This window comes from Schistocerca nitens, chromosome 6, assembly GCF_023898315.1.
Source record: "Schistocerca nitens isolate TAMUIC-IGC-003100 chromosome 6, iqSchNite1.1, whole genome shotgun sequence".
NCBI lineage: Eukaryota > Metazoa > Arthropoda > Insecta > Orthoptera > Acrididae > Schistocerca > Schistocerca nitens.
Window position 1 is genome coordinate 694,038,169 of NC_064619.1, and position 27,668 is coordinate 694,065,836.

Sequence of the window (27,668 nt, forward strand, 5' to 3'; positions counted from 1 at the left end):
TTCTGTTCACAAATCAGCATGGATTTAGAAAGCATTGCTTGTACAACACGATGGCAATGGGTAGATTCCACAGTCCTAGATTTCCAGAAATCATTTGTTATGGTGTCCCACTGCAGATCGTTAATGAAGAATTAGGCTCCCTGATATGTGAATGGCTCAAAGACTTAAGAAGTAATAGAACCTGGTACATTTGCCTTGGCGACAAATGTTCACCAGAGACAAGGGTATATCAGGAGTGCCCGAGAAAAGTGTGGTAGTACGACTGCTCATATTCTCTCTATACATAAATGATCTAACAGACAAAGCGAGCAGCAATCTGCAGCTGTTTGTTGATGATGCTGTGGTGTAGAGGAAGATGTCATCGTTAAGTGAGTGTAGGGGGAGACAAGGTGACTTACTGGATACAATTTCTAGCTGATGTGATGAATGGTAGCTAGTTAGTTAGTTAGTTACTTTCATATTCCATTGATCATTTTGCACAATAAATTGTCATGATGTGGAACGAGTCATTTTAGATTCATATTGCAAATTAATTTGTACATCTATCTGGACTCTAAACATTACCACATTATTATTATTATTATTATTATTATTATTATTAATTCCCCCTCCCCGACATGAAAACAAGAAGTACAGATTGAGTCAGCAATTCCTACCCACCACCTTTTACATTACACACTACAAACACAGAAATTCTTCTACAGAATAGAATGAGTTGACAAGGAGAAACTTTATCAATTTATTTTCAAAATTTACCTTTCTGTCTGTTAGACATTTTATATCACTGGATAAGTGGTCAAAAATTTTTGTTGCAGCATTGTGCACCCCTTTTTTTCTAAAGACAACCTTAATGTTGAGTACTGAATGTCATTTTTTCTTCTAGTAATCTAATTATGTACATTACTGTTCCTTTTGAACTGTAGTGGATTATTTACAACAAATTTCATGAGGGAATAAATATACTGTGAAGCAGTAGTCAGAATGCCTAACTCCTTAAACAGATGTCTACAAGATGATTGCAGGTGAGCACCACATATTATTCTTACAGCATGTCTTTGGGCAATGAAGACCTTCTTTCTTAAAGATGAGTTAAAGCAGAACATTATTCCATAAGACATTGCTGAATGAAAATAAGCAAAATATGTCAACTTACTGATTTCTCTCTCTCCAAAATTTGTTATGATACTAAGTGCAAATGTGGCTGAACTAAGTTGTTTTAGGAGCTCCGAAATGAGTTTTTTTTCAATTTAAATTTTCATTAACGTGGACACCTAAGAATTTCAAAGTTACACTTATCACTGGTGCAATACCCCCAGAGGTGCAGAACTGAATATATGTGTCTTTGTGAAATTCAGGATGAGACCATTCCAAAAACCAGTCAATGATACTTTTCAGAACTTTGTTCATCACTTCTTCCATTTCTGTATGTATACTGGGAGTAATGAAAAAAAAAAGTAAGTTAAAGCAGATGAGTAGGAAAGACAATCCTGTAACATTTGAATACAGCATTAGTAGTATGCTGTTGCACAGTCATGTTGATTAAATACCTAGGCATAATGTTGCAAAGCAATATGAAATGGAACAAGCACGGCAGCAGAGAAAGCGAATGGTGAACTTCGGTTTATTGGGAGAATTTTAAGAAAGTGTAGCTCACCTACACAGGAGACTGCGTATAGAACACTATTGCGACCCATTCTAGAGTAGTGCTCAAGTATGTGGGATTCCCACCAGACAGGTTAACGGAAGACATTGAAGCATTTCAAAGGTGTGCTGCTAGAGATGCTTTGTGAACTAAAATAGGAATCTCTGGAGGGAAGACAATGCTTTTCTTGTGAGGCACTATTGAGAAAAGCAGAAAATGTATTTGAGGCTGACTACAGAATGATTCTACTGCCACCAACGTACATTTTGCTTAAGGATCACAAAGATAAGATGAGAGAAGTTAGGGCTTGTATGAAGGCGCATAGACAACCATTTTCCCATTGCTCCATTTGTAAGTGGAACAGGAAAAGAAATGGCTAATACTGGTATGAGGTACCCTCTGCCATGTGCCTTATGGTGGCTTATGCAGTATTTATGTTGATGTAGAAGAATGCTGGAGATTAGATGGGTCTAATGAAGTACTGGAAGGACTTAATAGCACAACCTGACTAAAAGTAGGGATCTGTGGATAGGATACATCCTGAAGGACCAAGGAATTGTCAATTTGGTAATGGAAGTAAGTGTGGGGGATAAACTTTGTAGAGGGAGACCAAGGGTTGAGTATAGCAATCACGTTAAAATGGATGTATGTTGCAGTAGTTATGCAGAGATGAAGAGGCTTGGGGAGAATAGGCTAGCATGGAGAGCTGCAGCAAAACCAGTCTTCATACTGATGATCATAACAACATATTTAGAAAAGGATTTCATTTCTGCCACTTTTATTTTAAGCACATTTATATGTGTTACCTGTACAGTCTTACAAATACTTGCTGATCTTTAGTAATAATAGCTGTTTATTTAATCTTTAATGTAATTTATGCTTACAATCCGGTGGCTCACAGATCAATAATAATATGGAACTGACATTACAATGAAAACACAGAAAGCACACAAATATATACTAGAGACTATGCATGTATTTACATCATTCCTTTATGTGGGTGTTTTCCTGGAGCATTTCTTTTTCTGTTTGCCTGTCACCTCTCCAGTCTATCTCCACCAACACATTCTGTCATTTTCTGACATCAATTCTACGTCTCGCATTCCTCCTTTTTTTCATTTCTAATTGTCAGGACATGTTTTTGACCTGAACAATAATAAATGTATGTCCTCTGGTATTCTTGCGTTTTCAGTTAGCTGGCAGTGCTGAGAAGCTGCAACATTTCAATGAGTTGCATACGTATCAACTTCTGTAGTGTTGAAACACTGAAGATGTCCTCCTATATATACACAACAGGTAGCTTGCCTTGTGTATGCAGGTGTCAAACAGGGAATGTGTCAAGCATAGCACATTAATAAATAGTGTGCCAGCTACTGTTTAGACATGACAGAAGATACGGGTAGAGTAAAATGTAAAACTAGATTAGAAGAGGAAAACAATCTACAAAGAAAAATTCATTAAAGAATAATAAACAGAAATAAAATGAAAAAAAAGAAAATGGAAAAAAAGAGAAACAGAAAAATGTAGGGTTAACAAATTGCTTTATCCTCTGGAGTTCGGTGAAACTGTGCAGTGTGGGAGGACTAAATGACTCATGTAGTACTTTGCCACTCTTGTTTATTGTATTTTGGCACTCTTGTTTATTGAGATGTACTGCAGAGCACTGTTTCTCAACCTTTTTCAACTCAGTTCCCCTTACTACATTGAAATGAAAGTCAAGTCATTTCCACGGTAGACAGTTTGATTGTACCTATCCATGTGCTGTGCCAGTTTACTGTGGTCATCCAAGGTCATTTAGTGTAGACATATAACCTAGTAAACAACTCATGTGGTTGATTCTTCGTTAGCTTACACTGACCCATTTCGTCTCTAGATAGGCGTTTGTTACAATTATATCCCCTTTTTTTAGTATTTACTTATTTACTCTCCCATTCCCCATAAGAACCACTCCCCCCCGACCCATCTCTCTCTCTCTCCATCTCTCTCTCTCTCTCTTTTCCATTTGATCCCTTCTTTCTTTTGATTCATTATGCTTTAATTCCATTATTAATTCCACTTTTCATTTCCTCTTACCAATCCAATCTAAAAAGAAGGTAGAATACTGTCCTTTTAATCTGTATTTTTAGTGATATTACTCTCCACCTACCCTGAATACAATCTCCCCCATCAAATTCAGCTTTCCTTCCTAAGGAAGGCACCTATTGTGCCTAAAGCTAGAAAAGCTGTGCTCTATTTTCATGTACTTCTATCAGCAGTAATAGGTGTTGTGACTCCTTTTAGTATCTATCTGGTTTTTCTTCTCTCTCTGTGATTTTAACAATCTCCTGTGTTGAACTTTCCTTTTTCTAAAATTATAACGTACTATGTTCATACAAAAATGTGGCATGTAAGTAGAAACAGGTCAACTGCCAAAAAATGTAAATTAGAATTATTGGTGAACTGCTGAAACTGCCAAGGCCAACAACATATATTCTGATACAAGTGCCACAACAATGGGAAAGTGTTTACAGCATTTGAAAGATAACATTCATTCTAGCACAACAACATTGATGTTCAAATATTGTGTGTGTGTGGGGGGGTGGGGGTGGGGGGTGGGGGGGGGGTGCACGCACGTGCACATGCATTTAATAATTTACTTTTTCCCTCTTCCGGGATCCTGTAAATGCAAACAGCTTTCACATGGCCAGACACTTAAGTTCTTGAATGATTTCTACTCGTTAAAAGATACAGTGAAGCAAAATTCCTATGCAATGTCTCACATATGTGTCTGCAAAATGATAAGGCAGAGACCCAAAGTAAATAATGGTGCTTATAAAACTGCTCAGCTGTCTACGTAGGAAGATACTGAACAACTGGTAATACCACAGACATCATTTGTCAAGTGACAACTGAGGTGTGATAAACGTCAACTACAACATGTCACCTATTAGATTATTCTGAATCTTGATTCCTAGCAGTGAATTATTCACTCTTAAGAGTTTGCTTTGCCATGTACCTGGGGAGGGGGGGGGGGGGGGAGCAATTTTTTTCCTCACATACATGCACGCACCTGATGCTGAGAGCTGGGGCAGTGAGCTAACCTATGATTTGATTGATTTGTTATGCCTACTCACATAAATCAAAAGAAATCTTTTTCATACTCCATACATAGATTTGTACTGGTATTACAATTACACCGTAAAAATCTCAGTTCATTATCGGCATCACTTTTGGAGGTATAAAGTTTTACCTAGAAGCCATAATAACTTTCCTGGTAGTACAGTAGTAGAGCTAGGGGTTGTAATGTATTCATTTACAATCTTGTACAAAACTATAACCTAGGAGTCAGTTCATAGTTTTCTAGAATTTTTTTTAATTTTGTTAAAACAGTTTGATAACAGTAATCGCGTAAAAATTCTTAGTTAGTTATGTTTTTTTTTAGGGGGGGGGGGGGAGGGAGGGAGGGAGGGGGGGGGAGGGAGGGAGGGAGAGGGAGAGGGAGAGGGAGAGAGAGAGAGAGAGAGAGAGAGAGAGAGAGATCCATAAAGTGTGGACGTTTTATTACAAAACTGTGCAAAATTTTTGCGTGGGGAAATTCTTGTGCAATCATGAATCCTGTGACGTATGTCCATCAAGCATTCTTTTATACAAAAGCAGACACAAGAAAAGTTTGATGTTGATGTTTTCTCTGCTGCACCCATATAAATATACTACACACACTTTAAATCAGTTTCTTATATAGCTTTGCCCTGACAAGCACCGTTCTCTGTTAGGTCCATTTATATCAGCCTTATCTTACCTTATCTTAAAATTGCACTGTTGTACTGTACCATACAATGTTGCTTTCCTGCCACACATTGTTGCTTTCCTGACAAGGTGTTTACAGGCATGGTCTTTCTGACCCACAGCCCATTGCACTCCCTTTGCTCCAAACTTGCCTCAATTAAAAAGCAATTTATTTCACACATCAGCCACACAGTGGTGCCTGGTTGTGCCAGGCTGTAGTTAAGCAAACCTTTCCAACTTGTGGAAACATTTAGTAATTGTATATGTAAAACTATAAAAATAAAGATGTGCGAGTTATATGTACATACTTATGCATTTAATTTCTTATTTCTGACTTATAAAGAGACAGAATTCAGACTGCAAGAAAGTCTGATTCTGGCACTGCACACGGGTTTTGCAACTGCTTTCCCAATGTCACAGTGAAGGGGATAAATCAATCGTTTTATTTAAATTAAATTTGGGTTCATAAATACAGGGTTTCTTTTATAAATTGTTTTCTATAATTACACTGGATGCTACGGGGATTACTGAGAGTACCAGAGAGCTGGAGCTCTTCTGGTTGGATGCGTAAATCATCAGCCTATGGGAATTAAGCATTTCCTATGCTTAGTGCTGGTGCTTTGTGCTGCAGTTCTGTCTCCAAGGTCGCTCAGAGACCGTCATACTTTGCAGCTCAATGTGGAACCACGCCACATAAATTTTTGTTAAGATGAAGAAAATGGTGTGTTCTGTCAGTTCTTTTATCCTAGTTGTGAAGTAACTACAGTTTTAAATGTTTCAGTGAAAGTTTGAGAATTCTGAGCTTGGAAGTTATTTGCATGTGAACTTCTGGTCATATTTCAACTCCACATGGCATGTTTCTTGAATACTTCAGGACATCTTTTTAAGAAGATCAATGAATGACTTGCTGTAGTAACTCGAGAATAACTGTGGGTCAGTAACTGTGCAGGGTGTGAATACTGTTAAGGTTGGAGCAGTCAACTTCTAGCTTCTTATGTATGAAAACTAGTGGTGAAAATAATAGTTTCAGCAGTAAATATGGACTTGATAGCCATTTATCACTTGTTTTGGAGGCAATAAAGCCTGATTAATTGAACTTTAAACCATTTTACACAAATTATTTAGAATCCTGCATGCCCAATATTTTTATGAACTTACAGGCACTGCCTCCAAGCTAGAGTTATGCGAAGTTATGCACAACAAAAATAAGATGAATATGTTTCTTGGATTTACGTGGCAGCAAAGGGTTATTTTATGGAAACAGAACACAATATCTGGTGAAAGGACACTTTTTAATGTCTTGCGATTGTGATTTTACCCACATTGAGAAATGAAAGAGGCTAACTGTGTGTGAAGTTCCAAAATACACTCCTGGAAATTGAAATAAGAACACCGTGAATTCATTGTCCCAGGAAGGGGAAACTTTATTGACACATTCCTGGGGTCAGATACATCACATGATCACACTGACAGAACCACAGGCACATAGACACAGGCAACAGAGCATGCACAATGTCGGCACTAGTACAGTGTATATCCACCTTTCGCAGCAATGCAGGCTGCTATTCTCCCATGGAGACGATCGTAGAGATGCTGGATGTAGTCCTGTGGAACGGCTTGCCATGCCATTTCCACCTGGCGCCTCAGTTGGACCAGCGTTCGTGCTGGACGTGCAGACCGCGTGAGACGACGCTTCATCCAGTCCCAAACATGCTCAATGGGGGACAGATCCGGAGATCTTGCTGGCCAGGGTAGTTGACTTACACCATCTAGAGCACGTTGGGTGGCACGGGATACATGCGGACGTGCATTGTCCTGTTGGAACAGCAAGTTCCCTTGCCGGTCTAGGAATGGTAGAATGATGGGTTCGATGACGGTTTGGATGTACCGTGCACTATTCAGTGTCCCCTCGACGATCACCAGTGGTGTACGGCCAGTGTAGGAGATCGCTCCCCACACCATGATGCCGGGTGTTGGCCCTGTGTGCCTCGGTCGTATGCAGTCCTGATTGTGGCGCTCACCTGCACGGCGCCAAACACGCATACGACCATCATTGGCACCAAGGCAGAAGCGACTCTCATCGCTGAAGACGACACGTCTCCATTCGTCCCTCCATTCACGCCTGTCGCGACACCACTGGAGGCGGGCTGCACGATGTTGGGGCGTGAGCGGAAGACGGCCTAACGGTGTGTGGGACCGTAGCCCAGCTTCATGGAGACGGTTGCGAATGGTCCTCGCCGATACCCCAGGAGCAACAGTGTCCCTAATTTGCTGGGAAGTGGCGGTGCGGTCCCCTACGGCACTGCGTAGGATCCTACGGTCTTGGCGTGCATCCGTGCGTCGCTGCGGTCCGGTCCCAGGTCGACGGGCACGTGCACCTTCCGCCGACCACTGGCGACAACATCGATGTACTGTGGAGACCTCACGCCCCACGTGTTGAGCAATTCGGCGGTACGTCCACCCGGCCTCCCGCATGCCCACTATACGCCCTCGCTCAAAGTCCGTCAACTGCACATACGGTTCACGTCCACGCTGTCGCGGCATGCTACCAGTGTTAAAGACTGCGATGGAGCTCCGTATGCCACGGCAAACTGGCTGACACTGACGGCGGCGGTGCACAAATGCTGCGCAGCTAGCGCCATTCGACGGCCAACACCACGGTTCCTGGTGTGTCCGCTGTGCCGTGCGTGTGATAATTGCTTGTACAGCCCTCTCGCAGTGTCCGGAGCAAGTATGGTGGGTCTGACACACCGGTGTCAATGTGTTCTTTTTTCCATTTCCAGGAGTGTATTTAGTTTGCCTCATAACTGAAACTATGCATACAACACCACTCATAGTGACTGTTATGCTGGAACCAGACTTTTAAGGCTTTTAAGTCAAGTGCTGAAAAACATAAGAATTTCACCAACATGCATATTTCAAATGTACAGTGGATAGACTGACTGCTGAATAGGTAGAGGTACTGCAAGTTTGGTCAACTGTTACTGCAACTGAAGAGTTCAGAGAACTTCATATCTTGAGGAGGAATGTGAAACCTTCTGATCTTCAACAGGTCCAGCTGGGAACACAAGCATATGAATTTAGGTCATCTGAAGAAAAGAGAAGGGATTTAGCTAAAATGATATTGAAAGAGAAGTGACGTTAGGAGAATCTTGTAAAATGAGTGAAAATGGGCACGATTGCAATTATGTTGTTATTTATGTTAAAGCCATTGTGGACAGAACATCACAATCAGATTTTGTATTATTTTGTTCTTAAAGCCACTTATTCAGAGTAAAACCTGTACAGTTTTCATGTTTGTATAATGTTCCCCAACTTTTATGCTGCTTTTTTATAAGTACTATAAACATTTCACTGATTATCTCCAAATCAGTGTTTGGGAGCTTGACACATTATTTACTTACATGCCACAAATATTATCCAAGCTTTTCTTTGTGATCAGCAAAGATTATTTAATTATAATTTCTGTTTACACTAGGTTCATACCATATGCTGGCTCCTGAAATGAATGAGCTATATTTTCAAACACTTTTCACGGCATTGGATAAAAAATTATAGTAACATCAATGTCCATATAAGACACTTGTAAAAGGTACAGCTCTTCCAGTTTCTTTAACAAATGGTATCCCTTATTAATAAAATAAATCAATTTCTTTAAAATACTCACACATAAGGCACTAGCTCTGTTAAGGAGTAGTTTGGGGGCACAGTTATTCCACTCAAATAGGACATAACAACAATCTCTCGCATTGTCCGAGAATCTAGACCCCTGAAACCAAAATTTTAAAAATCAAAATAATACATTATTTGACATAAATATAATGTTTTGATGGCATGTAATTAATTTTTCCTATCGGTTATATGTTAGGTTTTGGAGCAAAAGAGCTGTTTATCACATCTTGGTGATACAATTTATTTCCAACACAAACACATTACCTCTCAATTATCTTAAAAAATGTTCTAAGCCACTAATGTTTCAAAATGAGCATACTATTCACATGCTCACCACAACAAGCACAGCCCGAATAATACCTGAAAAAGTCTACACTAATTTCGCAGCACTCAGATTACATCTCACAAACAAAAATTACTATTTTTTGTGTGTTGGAATATGTGGCATAGCATTAGACTAATTGTGATTGTGGATGTTAAATTATCATCTTTGTCATAACTGGTAATCAGTTTTTTAATAATATTTTTCACCGTCAAGCTTGTATCAACTGAGCAACCACTCATCAGATGCTCTGTTTAAAAATACAGAAAAAAGATAATAGTAAAAAACTAGGAAAAATGTACTACAAAATTAAACTAATTTCTATACACAACTACAAGCACTTGAATACATTGGATGGTAACAAGTCACTCATCAAAATAAAAGTTGCCTACAGAAGTTAGTTTGAGTTTGTAATTTAGTTTCCTAGTATTTTACTGTCCTTATTTGCCTTTCTTTTTAAACCACTATCCAATGGTGATTTGATTGGAAATCAAAACCAGATAAGACTGGAGCCTGAAAAACTCAGCTTTTTAAGATGGCCTTAAGCATGCTGCTGGTAGCCTATAATGAATATTACCAATTCCAATTGAGGGGCACTTTAACCTCCACAACAACAAACAAAAAAGACCTGCTGGTAACAGAAATAGATATTCCAGAATGAGATTTTCACTCTGCAGCGGAGTGTGCGCTGATATGAAACTTCCTGGCAGATAAAAACTGTGTGCCCGACCGAGACTCGAACTCGGGACCTTTCCCTTTCGCGGGCAAATGCTCTACCATCTGAGCTACCGAAGCACGACTCACGCCCGGTACTCACAGCTTTACTTCTGCCAGTACCTCGTCTCCTACCTTGCAAACTTTACAGAAGCTCTCCTGCGAACCTTGCAGAACTAGCACTCCTGAAAGAAAGGATATTGCGGAGACATGGCTTAGCCACAGCCTGGGGGATGTTTCCAGAATGAGATCTTCACTCTGCAACGGAGTGTGCGCTGATATGAAACTTCCTGGCAGATAAAAACTGTGTGCCCGACCGAGACTCGAACTCGGGACCTTTCCCTTTCGCGGGCAAGTGCTCTACCATCTGAGCTACCGAAGCACGACTCACGCCCGGTACTCACAGCTTTACTTCTGCCAGTACCTCGTCTCCTACCTTCCAAACTTTACAGAAGCTCTCCTGCGAACCTTGCAGAACTAGCACTCCTGAAAGAAAGGATATTGCGGTGACATGGCTTAGCCACAGCTTGGGGAATGTTTCCAGAATGAGATTTTCACTCTGCAGCGGAGTGTGCGCTTATATGAAACTTCCTGGCAGATTAAAACTGAGTGCCCGACCGAGACTCGAACTCGGGACCTTTGCCTTTCGCGGGCAAGTGCACTACCATCTGAGCTACCGAAGCACGACTCACGCCCGGTACTCACAGCTTTACTTCTGCCAGTACCTCGTCTCCTACCTTCCAAACTTTACAGAAGCTCTCCTGCGAACCTTGCAGAACTAGCACTCCTGAAAGGAAGGATATTGCGGAGACATGGCTTAGCCACAGCCTGGGGGATGTTTCCAGAATGAGATTTTCACTCTGCAACGGAGTGTGCGCTGATATGAAACTTCCTGGCAGATTAAAACTGTGTGCCCGACCGAGACTCGAACTCAGGACCTTTGCCTTTCGCGGGCAAGTGCTCTACCATCTGAGCTACCGAAACACGACTCACACCCGGTACTCACAGCTTTACTTCTGCCAGTACCTCATCTCCTACCTTCCAAACTTTACAGAAGCTCTCCTGCGAACCTTGCAGAACTAGCACTCCTGAAAGAAAGGATATTGCGGAGAAATGGCTTAGCCACAGCCTGGGGGATGTTACCAGAATGAGATTTTCACTCTGCAGCGGAGTGTGAGCTGATATGAAACTTCCTGGCAGATTAAAACTGTGTGCCCGACCGAGACTCGAACTCGGGACCTTTCCCTTTCGCGGGCAAGTGCTCTACCATCTGAGCTACCGAAGCACGACTCACGCCCGGTACTCACAGCTTTACTTCTGCCAGTACCTCGTCTCCTACCTTCCAAACTTTACAGAAGCTCTCCTGCGAACCTTGCAGAACTAGCACTCCTGAAAGAAAGGATATTGCGGAGACATGGCTTAGCCACAGCCTGGGGGATGTTTCCAGAATGAGATCTTCACTCTGCAACGGAGTGTGCGCTGATATGAATCTTCCTGGCAGATTAAAACTGTGTGCCCGACCGAGACTCGAACTCGGGACCTTTGCCTTTCGCGGGCAAGTGCTCTACCATATGAGCTACCGAAACACGACTCACGCCCGGTACTCACAGCTTTACTTCTGCCAGTACCTCATCTCCTACCTTCCAAACTTTACAGAAGCTCTCCTGCGAACCTTGCAGAACTAGCACTCCTGAAAGAAAGGATATTGCGGAGTTAGCCACAGCCTGGGGGATGTTACCAGAATGAGATTTTCACTCTGCAGCGGAGTGTGAGCTGATATGAAACTTCCTGGCAGATTAAAACTGTGTGCCCGACCGAGACTCGAACTCGGGACCTTTCCCTTTCGCGGGCAAGTGCTCTACCATCTCAGCTAACGAAACACGACTCATGCCTGGTACTCACAGCTTTACTTCTGCCAGTACCTCGTCTCCTACCTTCCAAACTTTACAGAAGCTCTCCTGCGAACCTTGCAGAACTAGCACTCCTGAAAGAAAGGCTATTGCAGAGACATGGCTTAGCCACAGCCTGGGGGATGTTTCCAGAATGAGATTTTCACTCTGCAGCGGAGTGTGCGCTGATATGAAACTTCCTGGCAGATTAAAACTGTGTGCCCGACCGAGATTCGAGTCTCGGTCGGGCACACAGTTTTAATCTGGAAACATCCCCCAGGCTGTGGCTAAGCCATGTCTCCGCAATATCCTTTCTTTCAGGAGTGCTAGTTCTGCAAGTTTCGCAGGAGAGCTCCTATAAAGTTTGGAAGGTAGGAGACAAGGTACTGGCAGAAGTAAATCTGTGAGTACCGGGCGTGAGTCGTGCTTCGGTAGCTCAGTTGGTAGAGCACTTGCCCTCGAAAGGCAAAGGTCCCGAGTTCGAGTCTCGGTCGGGCACACAGTTTTAATCTGCCAGGAAGTTTTAGAAATAGATATTAATGGTCATGCACTATTTATATTGTTAGTATCGAGCACACATAAACTTTGATATATAATGGAAGCACCCAACACAGCACGATCGACACTGTGACTAAAATCAATTATCCTAAGACAGAAATAATGAACAACCAGCAATTTAATGGAACATTGTTTAAATTAACAGTGAAGTTATAAAATCAGTTACTGAGCTTTTGCATTTATTACACTTGAAAACAACAACTAGACAAACAGGAAATAAATATACATAAAAATAAAAGTATCACGAAAGGCTTTCAGTATGCTAAGCAGAGTTTTCACAGCAGTGATTTTCTTGTGTCGGAAATAGAAAATCTACAATTAGTTTGAATTATCAATTTGGTTGACAGCAGTGAGACATGAACTTTTAATATGAAAACTATTCAAAAGCTGAGGATTGTTCAATGAGATAAAGAGATACACCTATGTCACCATCGTATCTCTGGCAAAGATTACTATCAATGTGTTCTCCTGTAGGATCAACTCGAGGAACGAATCTCCACAGTCACGGAACAAGTCAATACATGAAATTGTAACAGAAAAGTAATAAGAGATAAAATAAAATGTTTATGAATCCTAAAAATACAACAAGCTATAAGTTTATATAAAGTCAACAATGTAACATGGAAATTAGCTTAATCTTTCTAGTAACTCCTCGACAGGATAGAAGGAGTGACCCATGAGCAAACTCTTCTGTTTGGATTTTAAAGCACGTGGATTACTTTTGAATCCTTGTGACAGCTTACTGAAAATGGATGCAGCAGAATACAGCACACCTATCTCTATAAGAGTCAAGGAGGTGCAAGGCAAATGCACAGTGAATTTTCTGTGTAGTATTAACTGAGTGAAAGCTGCTAATTCTTGGGAATAAGCTGATATTGTTAACAAGCAATATTTTGCAGAATATATATGCATATTGGGAGGCCAATGTCAAAGCACCCAGAGTAATGAATAGGGGTCGACAACAGGTTCATGAATTTACATCACTTATAGCCCAAACTGCCTTTTTCTGATCCAAAAATACCCTTTGACAATGGGAAGTGTTACCCCAAAATATAACATCATACATCATAAGCGAATGAAAATAATCAAAGTAGACTACTTTTTATATCAAACTATCACTTACTTTAAAACAATGGAAAATCCAGGATGGAACATAAAAATATTATGAGAAGGAAAGTTGCTATTTACTCTAGCATATAGCAGATATACTGAGTTGCATATAGGCACAACAAAAAAACTCTCACAATTAAAGCTTTCGGCCAGTGACCTTGCTCAACAATAGCCCCCCCCCCCCCACACACACACACACAAATGCAACTCACACATATGACTGCAGTCTCACCGTATTTACTCGAATCTAAGCCGCACTTTTTTTCCGGTTTTTGTAATCCAAAAAACCGCCTGCGGCTTAGAATCGAGTGCAAAGCAAGCGGGAGTTCTGGAAAAATGTTGGTGGGTGCCGCCACAACTAACTTCTGCCGTCGAATATATGTAGTGCCACACAGGCATGCTTTGTAGGCACAAAGATAAATACTGGCACCAAAATCTCTGCGTCAGTAAATAAATTAAAAAAAAAAAAGTGGAAGATGAGCCTTTTTCCTCCGCCCAGAGTTTTGACCACTGCATTTTGGTACATTATCCAACGAAGTAAATACAAATTATGTATTGTTGATCTTCGAATGTAGCAGCATTTCAATGTACTATGAAAATCCGACTGGCAAGACTGTTAGGGATGTTTGTCAATATGGCCAACTCTACGTTCTGAATTTTTTTCCTACCTGTGAGAAGAGATGGTTGCTAATAGGAGCTTTTATGAATTGTGAATCACATGTAGTATTCTCTTCGCCATAAGATTAATACGAATATAAACATTTTGCCATGTATTGTTTCGTGTTTGCTACTATCTCATTTAAATCCTGTCTGCCTAATAAACTATGTAACTAGAGTGAGACAACAGCAAACTCGGAAGAATATACATATCATGTCATGTTTATATTCGTATTATTCTTATGTCTGATAGTGATACAGTCAGAAATGAAGCACGGCAACTGACTAGATTTTTAAATCTAAGATGACTCTAATTTCTGTGCAGAATGTAATGAACTAAAGAGGCACCTGCAAAGATTTTCAGACGGAGAAAAATTTTCGCTAAAATTTCGTTCAGAACATCATCTATCATACGCAGTCTATTATTTGGTTCTTGTTGATCATTATCAAAGAAAGCAGTAGTGTAAGTAACAACAAATGTTTCGCTAATGAAACGATTCCTCTCTATTTTTTATTTGTAAGCGGCGGTAGCGCGCACAAAAGCAAGCCACGCCGCGAGCGGCGACAGGCCGTAAACACGCACCTATCAGAATGCGACAAACAATGCATGACACAGTACAGTAATGCATTTTCAGCTTAGAGTGACGTAAACACCTATAACAAAGAGAACGGCACTTATCAGATCAAAGAAAAATAAGCAATCAATTCAAACCAGACGAAGCACGTGAAAAAGGAAGGATATCCGTATAAATATGGATGGAGCGCGTGACGCGTAGCAATGGCTACCTGGTAAACCGTAACTGTTAAGCTTACGACTCAAACCAAACTACTGCAGCTGTATCGTCACTCATTCGACCTAAGTTGTGTCTCATATTACAATTAGACGAACTTTGTTTCGATTTGGAGGTGCGACCTAAAACTTTTCTCTCCCCTTGAATTTCGAGTCTCAAATTTCAGGTGCGGCTTAAGATTTGGGAAATTTTTTTTTCCTTGATTTCGAGTCTCATTTTTCAGGTGCGGCTTGGATTCGAGTGCGGCTTAGATTCGAGTAAATACGGTCAGGCAGCTGAAACCACACTGCAAGCAGCAGCACCAGTGCATGATGGGACTAGCAACTGGATGGGGGTAAGAAGGAGGCTAGGCCAGGGTGGGGGAGTGGGGGAGGGACAGTACGGTGGGGGTGGCAAACAGTGAAGTGCTGCAGGTTTCATGGAGCTTATGGGAGAGTTGGGGATTGGGGGGGGGGGGGGGGGAGGGGGGAAGGCAAAGTAGCAGAAAAGGAGAGAAATAAAAAGACTGCGTGTGGTGGCGGAATGATGGCTGTGTAGTTCTAGAATGGGAGCAGGGAAGGGGCTGGATTGGTGAGGACAGTGACTAACGAAGGTTGAGGCCAGGAGGGTTACAGGAACGTAGGATGTATTGCAAGGAAAGTTCAAACCTGTGCTGGTGGTGGTGGGAAGGATCCACACGGCACAGGCTGTGAAGCAGTCATTGAAATGAAGGAAATCGTGTTTGGCAGCGTGTTCAGCAATAGGGAGGTCCACTTGTTTCTTGGCCACAGTTCGTCAGTGGCCATTCATGTGGACAGATAGCTTGTTGGTTGTCATACCTACATAGAATGTAACACAGTGGCTGCAGCTTAGCTTGTATACCACATGACTGGTTTCACAGGTAGCTCTGCCTTTGATGGGATAGGTGATGTTAGTGACTGGACTGGAGTAGGTGGTGGTGGGAGGAAGTATGGGACAGGTCTTGTATCTAGGTCTATTACAGGGGTATAAGCCATGAGGTAAGGGATTGGGAGCAGGGGTTGTGTTAAGGATGGACAAGTATATTGTGTAGGTTCAGTGGATGGCGGAATACTGCTGTGGGAGGGTTGGGAAGGATCGTGGGCAGGGCATTTCTCATTCCAGGGCGTGACAAGAGGTAATCTAAACCCTGGTGGAGAATGTAATTCAGTTGCTCCAGTCCTGGGTGGTACAGAGTTACGAGAGGATGCTCCTCTGTGGCCGGACAGTGGGATTTTGGGAGGTGGTGGGGGACTGGAAAGACAAGCCATGAGAGATTTGTTTTTGTACAAGGTCGGGAGGATAATTATGGTCAGTGAAGGCTTCAGTGAGACCCTCGGTATATTTCAAGAGAGACTGCTCGTCACTGCAGATGCAACGATCATAGGTGGCTAGGCTGTACGGAAGGGACTTCTGGGTATGGAATGGGTGGCAGTTATCGAAGTGAAGGTATTGCTGGTGGTTAGTAGGTTTGATATGGATGGAGGTACTGACATAGCCACCTTGGAGGCAGAGGTCTACATCTAGGAAGGTGGCTTGTTTTGTTGAGTAGGATCAGGTAAAGCAAATGGGGGAGAAATTGTTGAGGTTCTGAAGGAATGTGGATAGGGTGTCCTCACCTTCGATCCAGATAGCAAAGATGTCAACAGTGTACCTGAACCAGGTGAGGGGTTTAGGATTCTGTGTTTTTAGGAAGGATTTCTCTAGATGGTGCATGAATAGGTTGGCATAGGATGATGCCATGCGTGTGCTCCCATAGCCATACCCCAGATTTGTTTGTAGGTAATGAGTGAGTGTGTGTTCGTGGCGACTAGGAAGGAGGTTGTCGGTTTGGAATCCATCAGGCATTGGGAAAGGTAGTGTTCAATAGTGGTAAGGGTAATAGGTCGAAGGTGTTGGTCTACAAGAGCAGAAATTCTCTGTGCTGCATTCTACGTAGGCATGACTACCAAAAAGCTGTCTGTCTGCATGAATGGCCACCGACAAACTGCAGCCAAGATACAACTGGGCCACCCTGTTGCTGAACACACTGCCAAACATGATCTCCTTAATTTCAATGACTGCTTCACAGCCTGTGCAATATGGATCCTTCCAACCAGCACCAGCTTTTCTGAATTGCGCAGTTTACCTGCAATACATCTTACATTCCTGTAACCCACCTGGCCTCAACCTTCGTTAATCACTGTCCTCACCCATCCACCCCCTTCCCTGTTCTCATTCTAGCACCACACAGCTGTCATTCCACCACCACACCCAGTTTTTTTTATTTCTCTCCTTTCCCACTACTTCCCCCCCCCCCCCTCCCTCCCCACCTGTCCCCTGCCCACCGTATAACCTGCAGCACTTCACCGTCCACCACCCCCACCAGTGGTTTCAGTTGCCTGAGACTGTAGTTGATGTATATGAGTTGCATCTGTGTGTGTGTGTCTAATTGTTGATGAAGGCCAATGGCCAAAATCTTTAATTGTGAGAGTCTTTTTGTTGTGCTTACCTGCGACTCAGCATCTCTGCTATATGGTGAGCAGCAACTTTTCTTCTCATAATATTATCACTTACTTTCACAAGATCCTGAACATGGGCTTTCCATAATGGTTTACTGTCTATCTGAACACCCAGAAATTTGATCATATGCCCATTTTGTGTACCTAAAGTTTCAGGTTTTGTTGAAATATGTGTTAGAAATTGTACAAACTGAGTCTTACTGTGATTTAGTGTTAGTTTATTTTCTACAAGCCATGAACTTATGTCTTGAAACTGCACTATTTGAAACACTGCCAATGTTGCACACAACATCCTTTACTACAAAGCTAGTATCATTACAAAACAAATATTTTATACTCGCCTGTTATACTAGGAGGCATATCATTTATATAAATAAGGAAAAGGAGTGGCCCAGCACTGATCCCTTGGATAGCCCCCATTTAATTGTGCCCCCTTGGGCCCCACATCATAGCCATTATCAATACTGTGAGAATGACCTTCTGCTGTCTGTTCTGAAAGTAAGATGTGAACCAATTGTGAGCTACTCCCTGTAGTCCATAATGGTCCAACTTCGGGAGCAATATTTTGTGATCAACACAATCAAACGCATTAGTTAAATCAAAAAATATGCCTAACATTCAAAACCGTTTGTTTAACCCAGTCAGTACCTCACAGAGAAAAGAGAATATAGCATTTTCAGTTGTTAAACCACTTCTGAAACCAAACTGTACATTTGACAGCAAATTATCCTCATATACAGAGAGCCTTTTCAATAACTTTAGCAAACACTGATGGCATAGAAATAGGTCTAAAATTGTTTACATTATCCGTTTCTATCTTTTTATAAAGAGGCTTTCCTACTGAGTACTATAATCATTCAGGAAACTGCCATTCCTAAAGGAAAAAATTAAAAATATGACTAAGTACAGAGCTAATGTGTTCAGAATAGTACTTTAGTATTCTGCTAGATACTCCATCATAAACATGAGAGTTCTTAGTCTTCAGTAACTTAATTACCGACTCAATCTCCCCCTTGTCAGTATCACGAAGGAGTATTTCAAATATCTGTCTCGGAAAGCCATTTTCCAATAGAATTATATGATTCCCTGTAGAAACTACATTTTTATTTAATTCACCACCTATGTTCAGAAAGTGGTTGTTAAATACTGTACATATATCTGACCTATCGGCAACAAACATTTTACTACATATTGACTTTATATCCTTGTCCTTGTGCTGCTGACCAGACACTTCCTTCACAACTGGCCACATCGTTTTAATTTTATGTTGTGAATTAGCCATTCTATTTGCATACCACAGACCCTTCGCCTTCCTAATAAATAATTTTGAGCAGTTTACAGTAATGGGCTACTGTAGTTCGATTGTGACTTTGATATAATTCCCATTTTGTTCTGCATGATATCCTTATCTCACTACTCAGCCGCCCAGGCTGCCTTTTATTGCTAGTAACCTGTTTTGAACACTCTGATGGAAAGCAACTTTCAAAGAGCTTGAGAAATGTGTTAAGGAAAGCATTAAATTTGTCATCTATGTTATCAGCACTATAAACATCCTGCCACTCTTGTTCCTAGATGAGGTTAAAAAGAAACTCCCTGCTGCCACTGGATTAGCTTTCCTGCATAGTTTGTGATTATACAAAACATTTGTTTGAGTACAAAAACCTTTTAGCCATAGAATTTGCGCATCATGGTCTGAAAGGCCATTCACCCTTTTACTATCAGAATGTGGATCTAGTAATGTAGAACAAATGAAAATATTGTCTAGGGTTGTGCTACTGTTCCCCTGCACCCTGGCTGGAAAAAAAAAAAGTCTGCATCAGATCGTATGAATTTCCCCTGCACCCTGGTTGGAAAAAATACAGTCTGCATCAGATCATATGAACTTAGGAGCCCTTACAACATACTTTTTCTTGCACGATCATATACAAAATTAATACTGAAGTCACCACACACAACTAATTTTTGTACTTCCTGTAAAATGAACCAAAACCCCTCTCTAGGTTGAGCAGAAATGCTCTGATGTCAGAATTAGGGGACATATAAATAACAACAATCATGAGTATAGTTTCACTAACTTCAACTGCCCCTGCACAACATTCAAATACATATTCAGTGCAGAGCTTTGATATATGTACGGACTCAAACGGAATACGGCTTTTTATGTACATGGCTGCTCTCCTAGTCCGCAAACAACCCCTTGAAAAACAGCCAGCTAATCTATATCCTGGTAAAGGAAGCCGCTGAACTGTCACACTATTTAAGTCGTGCTCTGATACCAATGCTGCCAGAGTGAACATCTATAAGCAGTTAACTAAATTTATCTCTAATACCTCTTATATTTTGATGAAATATGCTAACTCCTTCACGAGGCACTCAAGCACTCACAACGGAGTCACCGCACTTGGGTATCATCAGATAAACCACTGGTCAGCCATGCTCAATAATAAAGAGGAACAGTTATTGATTGAAGCAGAATGTGAGCACAGAATTTTATCACACAACCTAGAGTATGTGCAAATAACAGTTCACATTACTTACACAACATTTCTGAATGGAATACTATTACCTGATTCCTTAATGGAATATACTATCAAAAATGTTACATTTCTATATACATTCTTACAATCGCTGAGTGTATGACTTGACCTTCAAATGAGATGGCTTGATGTCAGCTTTGCTATCTGTAACAGTAGGTAACTGATATGCCAGTATGTGTCTGCATTACCAGTGCATGTCTGCATTAGCTAGCAACACACAGACTTCTGTGTGCACTTGGAATGCCACCTCCAAATTAATTACGGGTAGTCAGTACCACCTTCATTGCCAGTTCTATATTTAACTCGGATGCATAATGCCTTTAAGTGATAAGCTGATAGGCTGTCTGATACAAACAGATGCCACATGTCTGTTCATTGCAAACATAACAGATTGTGGTCTAGTACAGACAGCTCCTCAGCCCTAACTGCAAAAACAGTCTGGACATGATTTCCATGGCTCAAAACAACACTGCATATGCAGAAGCAATCTTACGCAACACCCGACCACAGATTTAATCTCTGCTATTGTTTGTTGTTCGATGTCTGACAAAAAGCGAGGGATTTCATAATTGATGTGTAAAATGGGGTCACACGAAGTTGATGGTGTATGAAACACTAGTGGAAACTGAAGAGTGTGTGACTGGTAGAATTCTAGCTGCCTACCTCACTGTACAACAGACAGCCAGGATATTTGAGAGAGTGCAGCAAATTTTTTGTTATGTTGTAACACACACACTGAGACTGGTGCCTGTCACTCTGAAAATTTGCTGTGTACTTCAATTGCTGCTATAAGGTGCAAATTGTTTATGTCAATAAAGAAACTAAATATTTAATTTTCTACCATTAGTTCCATATTTCAACATATTCAGTTTAGGGTCCTCTATTGTCTAATATTGACCCCAAGATCTTTGCACACATAATGCTTTAGTACCTGCAACTAGTGCTGTGTAAGCACCTCTTTGATGACCTCATGATGAAACATATTGCTCTTCTTTGGATCTTCTTTGTCTACTCTATTAATTCTACCAGGCAAGGGTCCCAGAATGAGAAGCAATGCTGTGTATAATGATTACCTAATATTTTATTGGCAATTTACTGAATTTTGGAAAGCTAGTAACAAATCTGAAGACAAAAATAAATCCAGGGAGTGCTGAATCTACAGGAAAGCTTTGTTGTGTGAAAATAAACTAACACGCAGATTCACAAAATACGGAATTTTGTGTGTAAAAATTGTCCATGACCCCATCACAACCAAAATGTGTGTGCATTGGTTAACCAATCATTCATTATTTCCTGCTTAGGAGAGAAAAAAATGAAGTTTCAACAATTTCCATGCTCTTTTTATATTCTTTTCTCTTGAGAAGAGCCATACGTAATTTAAATTTCCATTCTGTTTACACTCAGCTACACGGCTCACACCTCAAATGTTAATATATGACTATTCCTTTGTGAAACATTCAATATGTCTTCAGAAATAAGATTAAGCCAGATCTTTGACTTACAGAGAAAGTGTTCAGAGTGAGTTGATGAAAATACTTCATGGACTAATACAGAATACCAGCTTCCTACTACTTCTGCCTCATAGAGAGACTGAAGGGAGTCTTGGCTTCCAGTACCCGTGGGAGAAAGGATAGTTTCAACACAACCTTCAACTGAACAATGGATAAAAACCAAAAAAAGAAAATACAGATTTTTTAAATTATCTATACTACAAATAATATAGAACATTAAATTTGAACTAGTTACCTCGGCTCACTCGGAAGACAGCTGGACAGTATTCAGCCAAAATATTAGAAGAAGTCGAGATTATGTGGCTGCACGCCAGAAATTTTATGGATCAGTCTTTGTGACACAAAAATATTAAGACGCACATTACATTTGATAACTAGTTTTGGTTGTTCATACAACTATCCTCATATCTGAAAGAACAAGCAGAAACAGAAAACTGCTTTGGATAAACTGTCTTAAAGAGTTTTGATATTTAAAGTTGCTACGCACCATATAGCGGAGATGCTGAGTCACAGATAGGCACAACAAAAGATTTTCACACTTAAGTCTTTCGGCTATTGGCCTTTGTCAACAATAGACACACATTCCCGCACACACACACACACACACTTACGCAAATGCAACTCACAGACATGACTGCAGCCTCAGGCAGCAGCACCAATGCACGATGGGAGTGGCGACTGGGTGGAGGAAAGGAGGAGCCTGGGGCAGGAAGGGGGAGGGATAGTATGGTGGGGATAGCGGACAGTGAAGAGCTGCAGGTTGGCAGTGGGCACGAGAGAGATGGGGAGGGGGAGGAGGGAAGTAGCGGAAAAGGAGAGAAATAGAGAAAAATAAATAAAAAAAGGACTGGGTGTGGTGGTGGAATGACGGCTGTGTAGTGCTGGAGTGGGAGCAGGGAAGGGGCTGGATTGGTGAGGACAGCGACTAATAAAAGGTTGAGGCCAGGAGGGTTATGGGAAAGTTGGATGTATTGCAGGGAAAGTTCCCACCTGCGCAATTCAGAAAAGCTGGTATTGGTGGGAAGGATCCATATGGGACAGGCTGTGAAGCAGTCATTGAAATGAAGGATATCATGTTTGGCTGCGTGTTAAGCAATAGAGAGGTCCACTTGTTTCTTGGCCACAGTTTGTCAGTGGCCATTCATGTGGACAGACAGCTTGTTGGTTGTCATGCCTACATAGAATGCAGCACAATGGTTGCAGCTTAGCTTGTAGACCACATGACTGGTTTCACAGGTAGACCTGCCTTTGATGGAATAGACGTTATTAGCGACCCATACATCCTCCCACCACCACATACTTCAGTCCAACACAAGCTGTGTCATGACAGCTGAACATTCCATAGTCCTCCATTTGAAAAGTGTCCTCTATTTGAAAAGCACTGAGAACAGTTGTTCAATGGTATGCACATAAACTCACAGACTGCTGTGGATGCAGATGGCTAACAGCTGTGGGTGCTTGCAAAGGCCAATTAAGAACTGGCAGATTAAAGCAGTAGGTAGTGCACAAGTATGCACAGCTACAAACCATACTACAAAAAAGAAATATTATTATAGTTTTAAAAAGTAAAAGAAAGGATTAAAGACAAGGGTAAGAAAAACAAATGTATCTGACAATCTAATGGCAAAACTATAGTGACAAAGTGACGATCACTTGAAAGAGAACAGTTACTGGAAAAAGACAAATATATTTAAGTAATGTTGAAAGCCAAGGACTGCCATAAAAATACCAGACATTAACGACAAGCAATCAAAATAACAATAAAAGTTGAAAGACTGCCAATGTAGATGAACCGCTATTTGCCAGCACATGACTACAGTGAAGACTGATGTCAAATGTGCATGAGCACATGGAAGCAGCAAGACAGAAATGCAGACTGCAATTGTCAGGATAACACACAACAAACAACTCTCCAGCAAACATCAGCTAAATACAATTAAAGAAGATCATCAAAAATATTAAAGAAGTAATATAAGATCAAGGGTTTTTTCCTTACAACTATAAGTTTCTAATTACTCCAACAAATCCAGTGTCATTCGTTTGGGCCCATTGCGCAACATCATACCACATCCAACACCCTATACCACATAGCCCTCTCAATGATGTGCACACCAAAGGGCAATTAATTTGAATGTTTCCTGAAACAAGTATAAAAAGAATGGCCCGTCTGGCCAATGTAACACTGATCACAGTCATAACATTTAATTTTATACACTCATGAGTTATTTAATATGTCATGTTTAGGTTCAATTCGGCATTGAATGAGTGTTTTTCGTTTCTTAGTTTTTACAAATATAGCCAGACTGTTCAGTTTGAGACGCAGCAGCTACAAACCTACTTTTAATTCTGCAGTTATTACTGTTAGGCAAAGTGCTGTCAGTCTTACTGTATATGTTGGCACTGTTTTTTTAACTAATCTTTACCTTGATTGTTATGTCGTTACTTTTTTACATTACTGTACCTTGAAATATATTCTTGAAGACTGATTAAATCAATTTATAGAAATTTTCTGTTCCTGCTTGTGCTTTCGGACCTGGAATAATTGTATGAACAATCGAAACTAGTTAATGTTGTATATGTTTTGCAATTGGGACAATTGAAAATTTTTGTATAAGTTTTAAAAATATTTAGTTTTGAAGTGTACCATGAATGTCAGAAATTAAGTATGTGTTATTAGTGCAGTTGAGGCTTATATCACTCCTATTTAGAGCCCATGTTTCGGGAGAATGACTCATGGGTGCACAGTGACAGGTGGTCTGAAGCAGGTTCAGTCGAGTACATAGTTCTAATTTTCATCTGCTAGAGGACAGTAGTGGATAGGACTAAACAGACAGAATTCTAATATAGTTAAGAATTTTGACCACCAGAGTCCAGTAGTGCACAGAGGCACTCAAGAAACAGGCCAAGAGAATGTTTTTGCAAATTGTTCTGTTTATTTCTTGAAGGCTGTTTTGTTTATTTATGTTTATACAGTTTTGTATATGCTATTAGCAGTGTGAATGATGCGTGAATGTGGTCTAAAGTAAATATGTAGATCATTGGTCTACTGATGAACATTGTACAAACTAGTGTGAGAAAGTTTTGAGACAGTGTGAATGCAGAAGACAGGGAATTTTCTATCATAGTATGTTAAGCAAGTTTATGGTAAAAGGAAAGCTAATTTGAATACAAATGAAAATAGTTAATAATGTAAAGTGTAAATAAAATATCAGTATGTTAAATATTTATTTCAGGAAAAAGTACAGTTCAAAAGTGTGTTATTTGTAGATCAGTTAGTCATGAAAAATGCGAACTAATGCAGGAAATAATTTTTTTCTTTATTTCTATTGGCCTTAAAGAAAACTGATCAATCAGAATGGAGTATTCTTCACACATCTTTTCCCTGGAACATATAGAATGTTTACAGCCTTTCAATGGTACGGTCGAGTGTAGTATGAGCTCCAAAAAGGAAGTTATAATTTGCCGGTTTTAGTTATGCTACATGTTTCAAAAGTGTTTTAAAGTGAAGGCATATTTATTCCAGTGTGGCTTTTTAGAAAGTACTGATTTTTAAGTAATTTTGTGTGTGAGAAAAGACAGTAATTCCGTGTGGCATATTGAGCAGATCGGTGACTAAAACCTTGAGTGCATTAGATACCAATAAACTTAATAGTATGGTGAGCATTTTCATTTGAGAACAAAATCCATTTTTAGTAGCTGTTCGGATTTTGGGAAATCTCTCTCTCTCTCTATTCTTTTAGTCGGTTCCGACCCTTCGTGACCCCATGAACCAAATCACACCACTTTTTCCTGTCTTGCACTTTCTCCCGTAGACCTTCCAGGTTGGAACACATTGCTTCCGTGATGCCATCGATCCATCTCATCCTCTGACGCCCTCTTCTTCTAGTTCCTTCAATCTTCCCCAGCATTAATGTTTTTTCCAGCGAGGCATGCCTTCGCATTGTGTGTCCAAAGTAGGTCAGCTTTTGTTTTAACATTAGACCTTCCAGGGAGAAATCTGGTTTAATTTGCTCCAATATTGATCTGTTGGTTCTCTTTGCAGTCCATGGAACTCTAAGAAGTTTCCTCCAACACCACAATTCGAAGGAGTCAATTCTTCGCCGTTCAGCCTTTCTAATGGTCCAGGTCTCACATCCATACATCACAACTGGAAAGACTATAGCCCACACAATACGGATCTTTGTTGCTAGTGTTATATCTCTGGACCTTATAACCTTGTCAAGGTTTGACATTGCCTGTCTACCGAGCAACAGGCGTCTCTGGATTTCATGGCTGCAGTCGCCGTCAGCAGAGATCTGGGAACCGAGATAACTGAATGTGGTCACTACCTCCATGGTTTTTCCTGCTATATCCCACAAATTGGTAGGTGTAGTTGCCATAATTTTCGTTTTCTTCACATTCAGCATAAGACCGGCCTTTTCACTTTCGTCTTTCACCTTCAGTAAGAGTGTTCTCAATTCTTCTTCACTTTCTGCCAACAGGATCGTATCATCCGCGTACCTGAGGTTGTTTACATTTATTCCAGCTATTTTAATTCCTGTTTCTCCTTCATCTAGCCTCTCATTCCTCATAACATGTTCTGCATACAGATTGAATAAGTACGGTGACAGTATGCAGCCTTGCCGGACACCTTTCTGAATCTTTATCCATTTCGTTGTTCCATACATAGTTCTCACCGTGGCTTCTTGGTCAAGGTATAAACTCCGTATCAGATGAATGAGGTGATCTGGTACACCCATGTTTTTCAGTATTTCAGTATTGGGAAATACGTTACCATAAATGTGCTAACATGAACGAAAGCGTTTGTCCATGACTGTGTTAAGATTAGCATGGGCTTGATAGTGAACGTGTACTTTATCGAGGTTCAGAATATACCAGCATTTTGCCAGTATTTCCACCTTTCATTCAAAATTAAGACCTTTTTCTGATTCTTGGAATAGTTATGTTGCATGCAGCCTGGTGCGAGTTGCAGTACGGTAGGTTTCTGCTCAGCTTTCCAACCAGAGACCTGCTGTAATGAGTTGATAGGTAGGTGCAAGTAAAGGATGAAAGGAACTGCGCCGCCGCACACAGTGCATCAGTGCAGGAAAACTGGTACGGCAGATGAAGGAGGTCAGGCTCGCAGTTTCAGCACACCGCGGCTGCAGCATTCAACAAAAGATAAGTTAAGTTTGTTACATTTGTTGTGTGTGTGTGTGCGTGTGTGTGTGCGCGCGCACGTGCGCAAAGACTGAGTAACATGGAAAGTGATAAAGATTTTGTAAATAAGACAAAAGAGGAAGATCTCACATTCACTGTAAGTGCTTCACAAACTAGCACACCCGAACAGAGACAAGAAGTAGATTTTAAAGTAAAAGAGGAGGTTTTTGACAATATTTCTGTGTTATTTACGGACAGTGGAGTAGAATCTGTTTCAGCGATGTCAGTTAATGTAAATAGTGGGGATGGTGTATATCCTGAAAGTGACATAAAGCATGAGATCAGTAACAACCAATTGTGTGTTGACGGTGTTGGTAGTGTTATTGAATCAAATGTGTCAAATGTGGATACCAAATTTGGTATAGTACTGGTGGAATGAGGTAAACAGGAAACAGTGATGCAGAAAATAGAGCCTGGAGGTATGGAAGAAATGTTTGCGGCATTAATGGGTTCCATAAAAGATGGAAACAAACAACATACTAATTTGGCTGAAACAACTGGTCACAAAATTAGTAAACTTGATGAAATGCTCGAAAAGCAGACTGCTGTTTTAAAAGAAACGTAGAAAAATGATTTGAAGCCATTAGAAAGTAAAGTGGATGGCAAAATTTCTCAAGCTGAGAATAACTGCCAACAATTCATTAAAACTGTAAAAAGTGAATTGCTATTGGAAACAAACAAAGGGTAGATTTGATAAAAGAAACTGTGCAGGAAGTAGAGGTCAAAATAGCAGTGGTAGAGTCTATATGTGTAAATGATCACAAATTGTTAAACAGTAAAATCAGTTCTGAATATGCCAAATG

At 40.7% G+C, this 27,668-nt stretch overlaps 1 protein-coding gene and 1 non-coding gene across 3 annotated transcripts in view; one reads left to right on the plus strand and one right to left on the minus strand.

The window, feature by feature from the left end:
- LOC126263012 (polynucleotide 5'-hydroxyl-kinase NOL9) overlaps positions 1-27,668 on the minus strand; it is a 76,979-nt gene that overhangs the window by 11,149 nt on the left and 38,162 nt on the right. Inside the window, exons 6-7 of one of the 2 annotated variants that reach the window (XR_007546796.1) lie at positions 21,902-22,074; positions 9,089-9,176 (exon numbers count right to left, since the gene is read on the minus strand). Coding sequence is in view for 1 of the 2 variants with exons in the window: in XM_049959978.1 (XP_049815935.1) it covers positions 9,075-9,176 (102 nt within the window). In the remaining variant the exon portion in view is untranslated. Of the gene's footprint in view, positions 1-9,074; positions 9,177-21,901; positions 22,075-27,668 lie in introns of those variants that run through there. The other variant, XM_049959978.1, reaches the window with a different exon arrangement.
- Trnas-cga (transfer RNA serine (anticodon CGA)) lies at positions 12,429-12,503 on the plus strand. The gene has a single exon. It is a non-coding gene; the product is annotated as a tRNA-Ser (tRNA).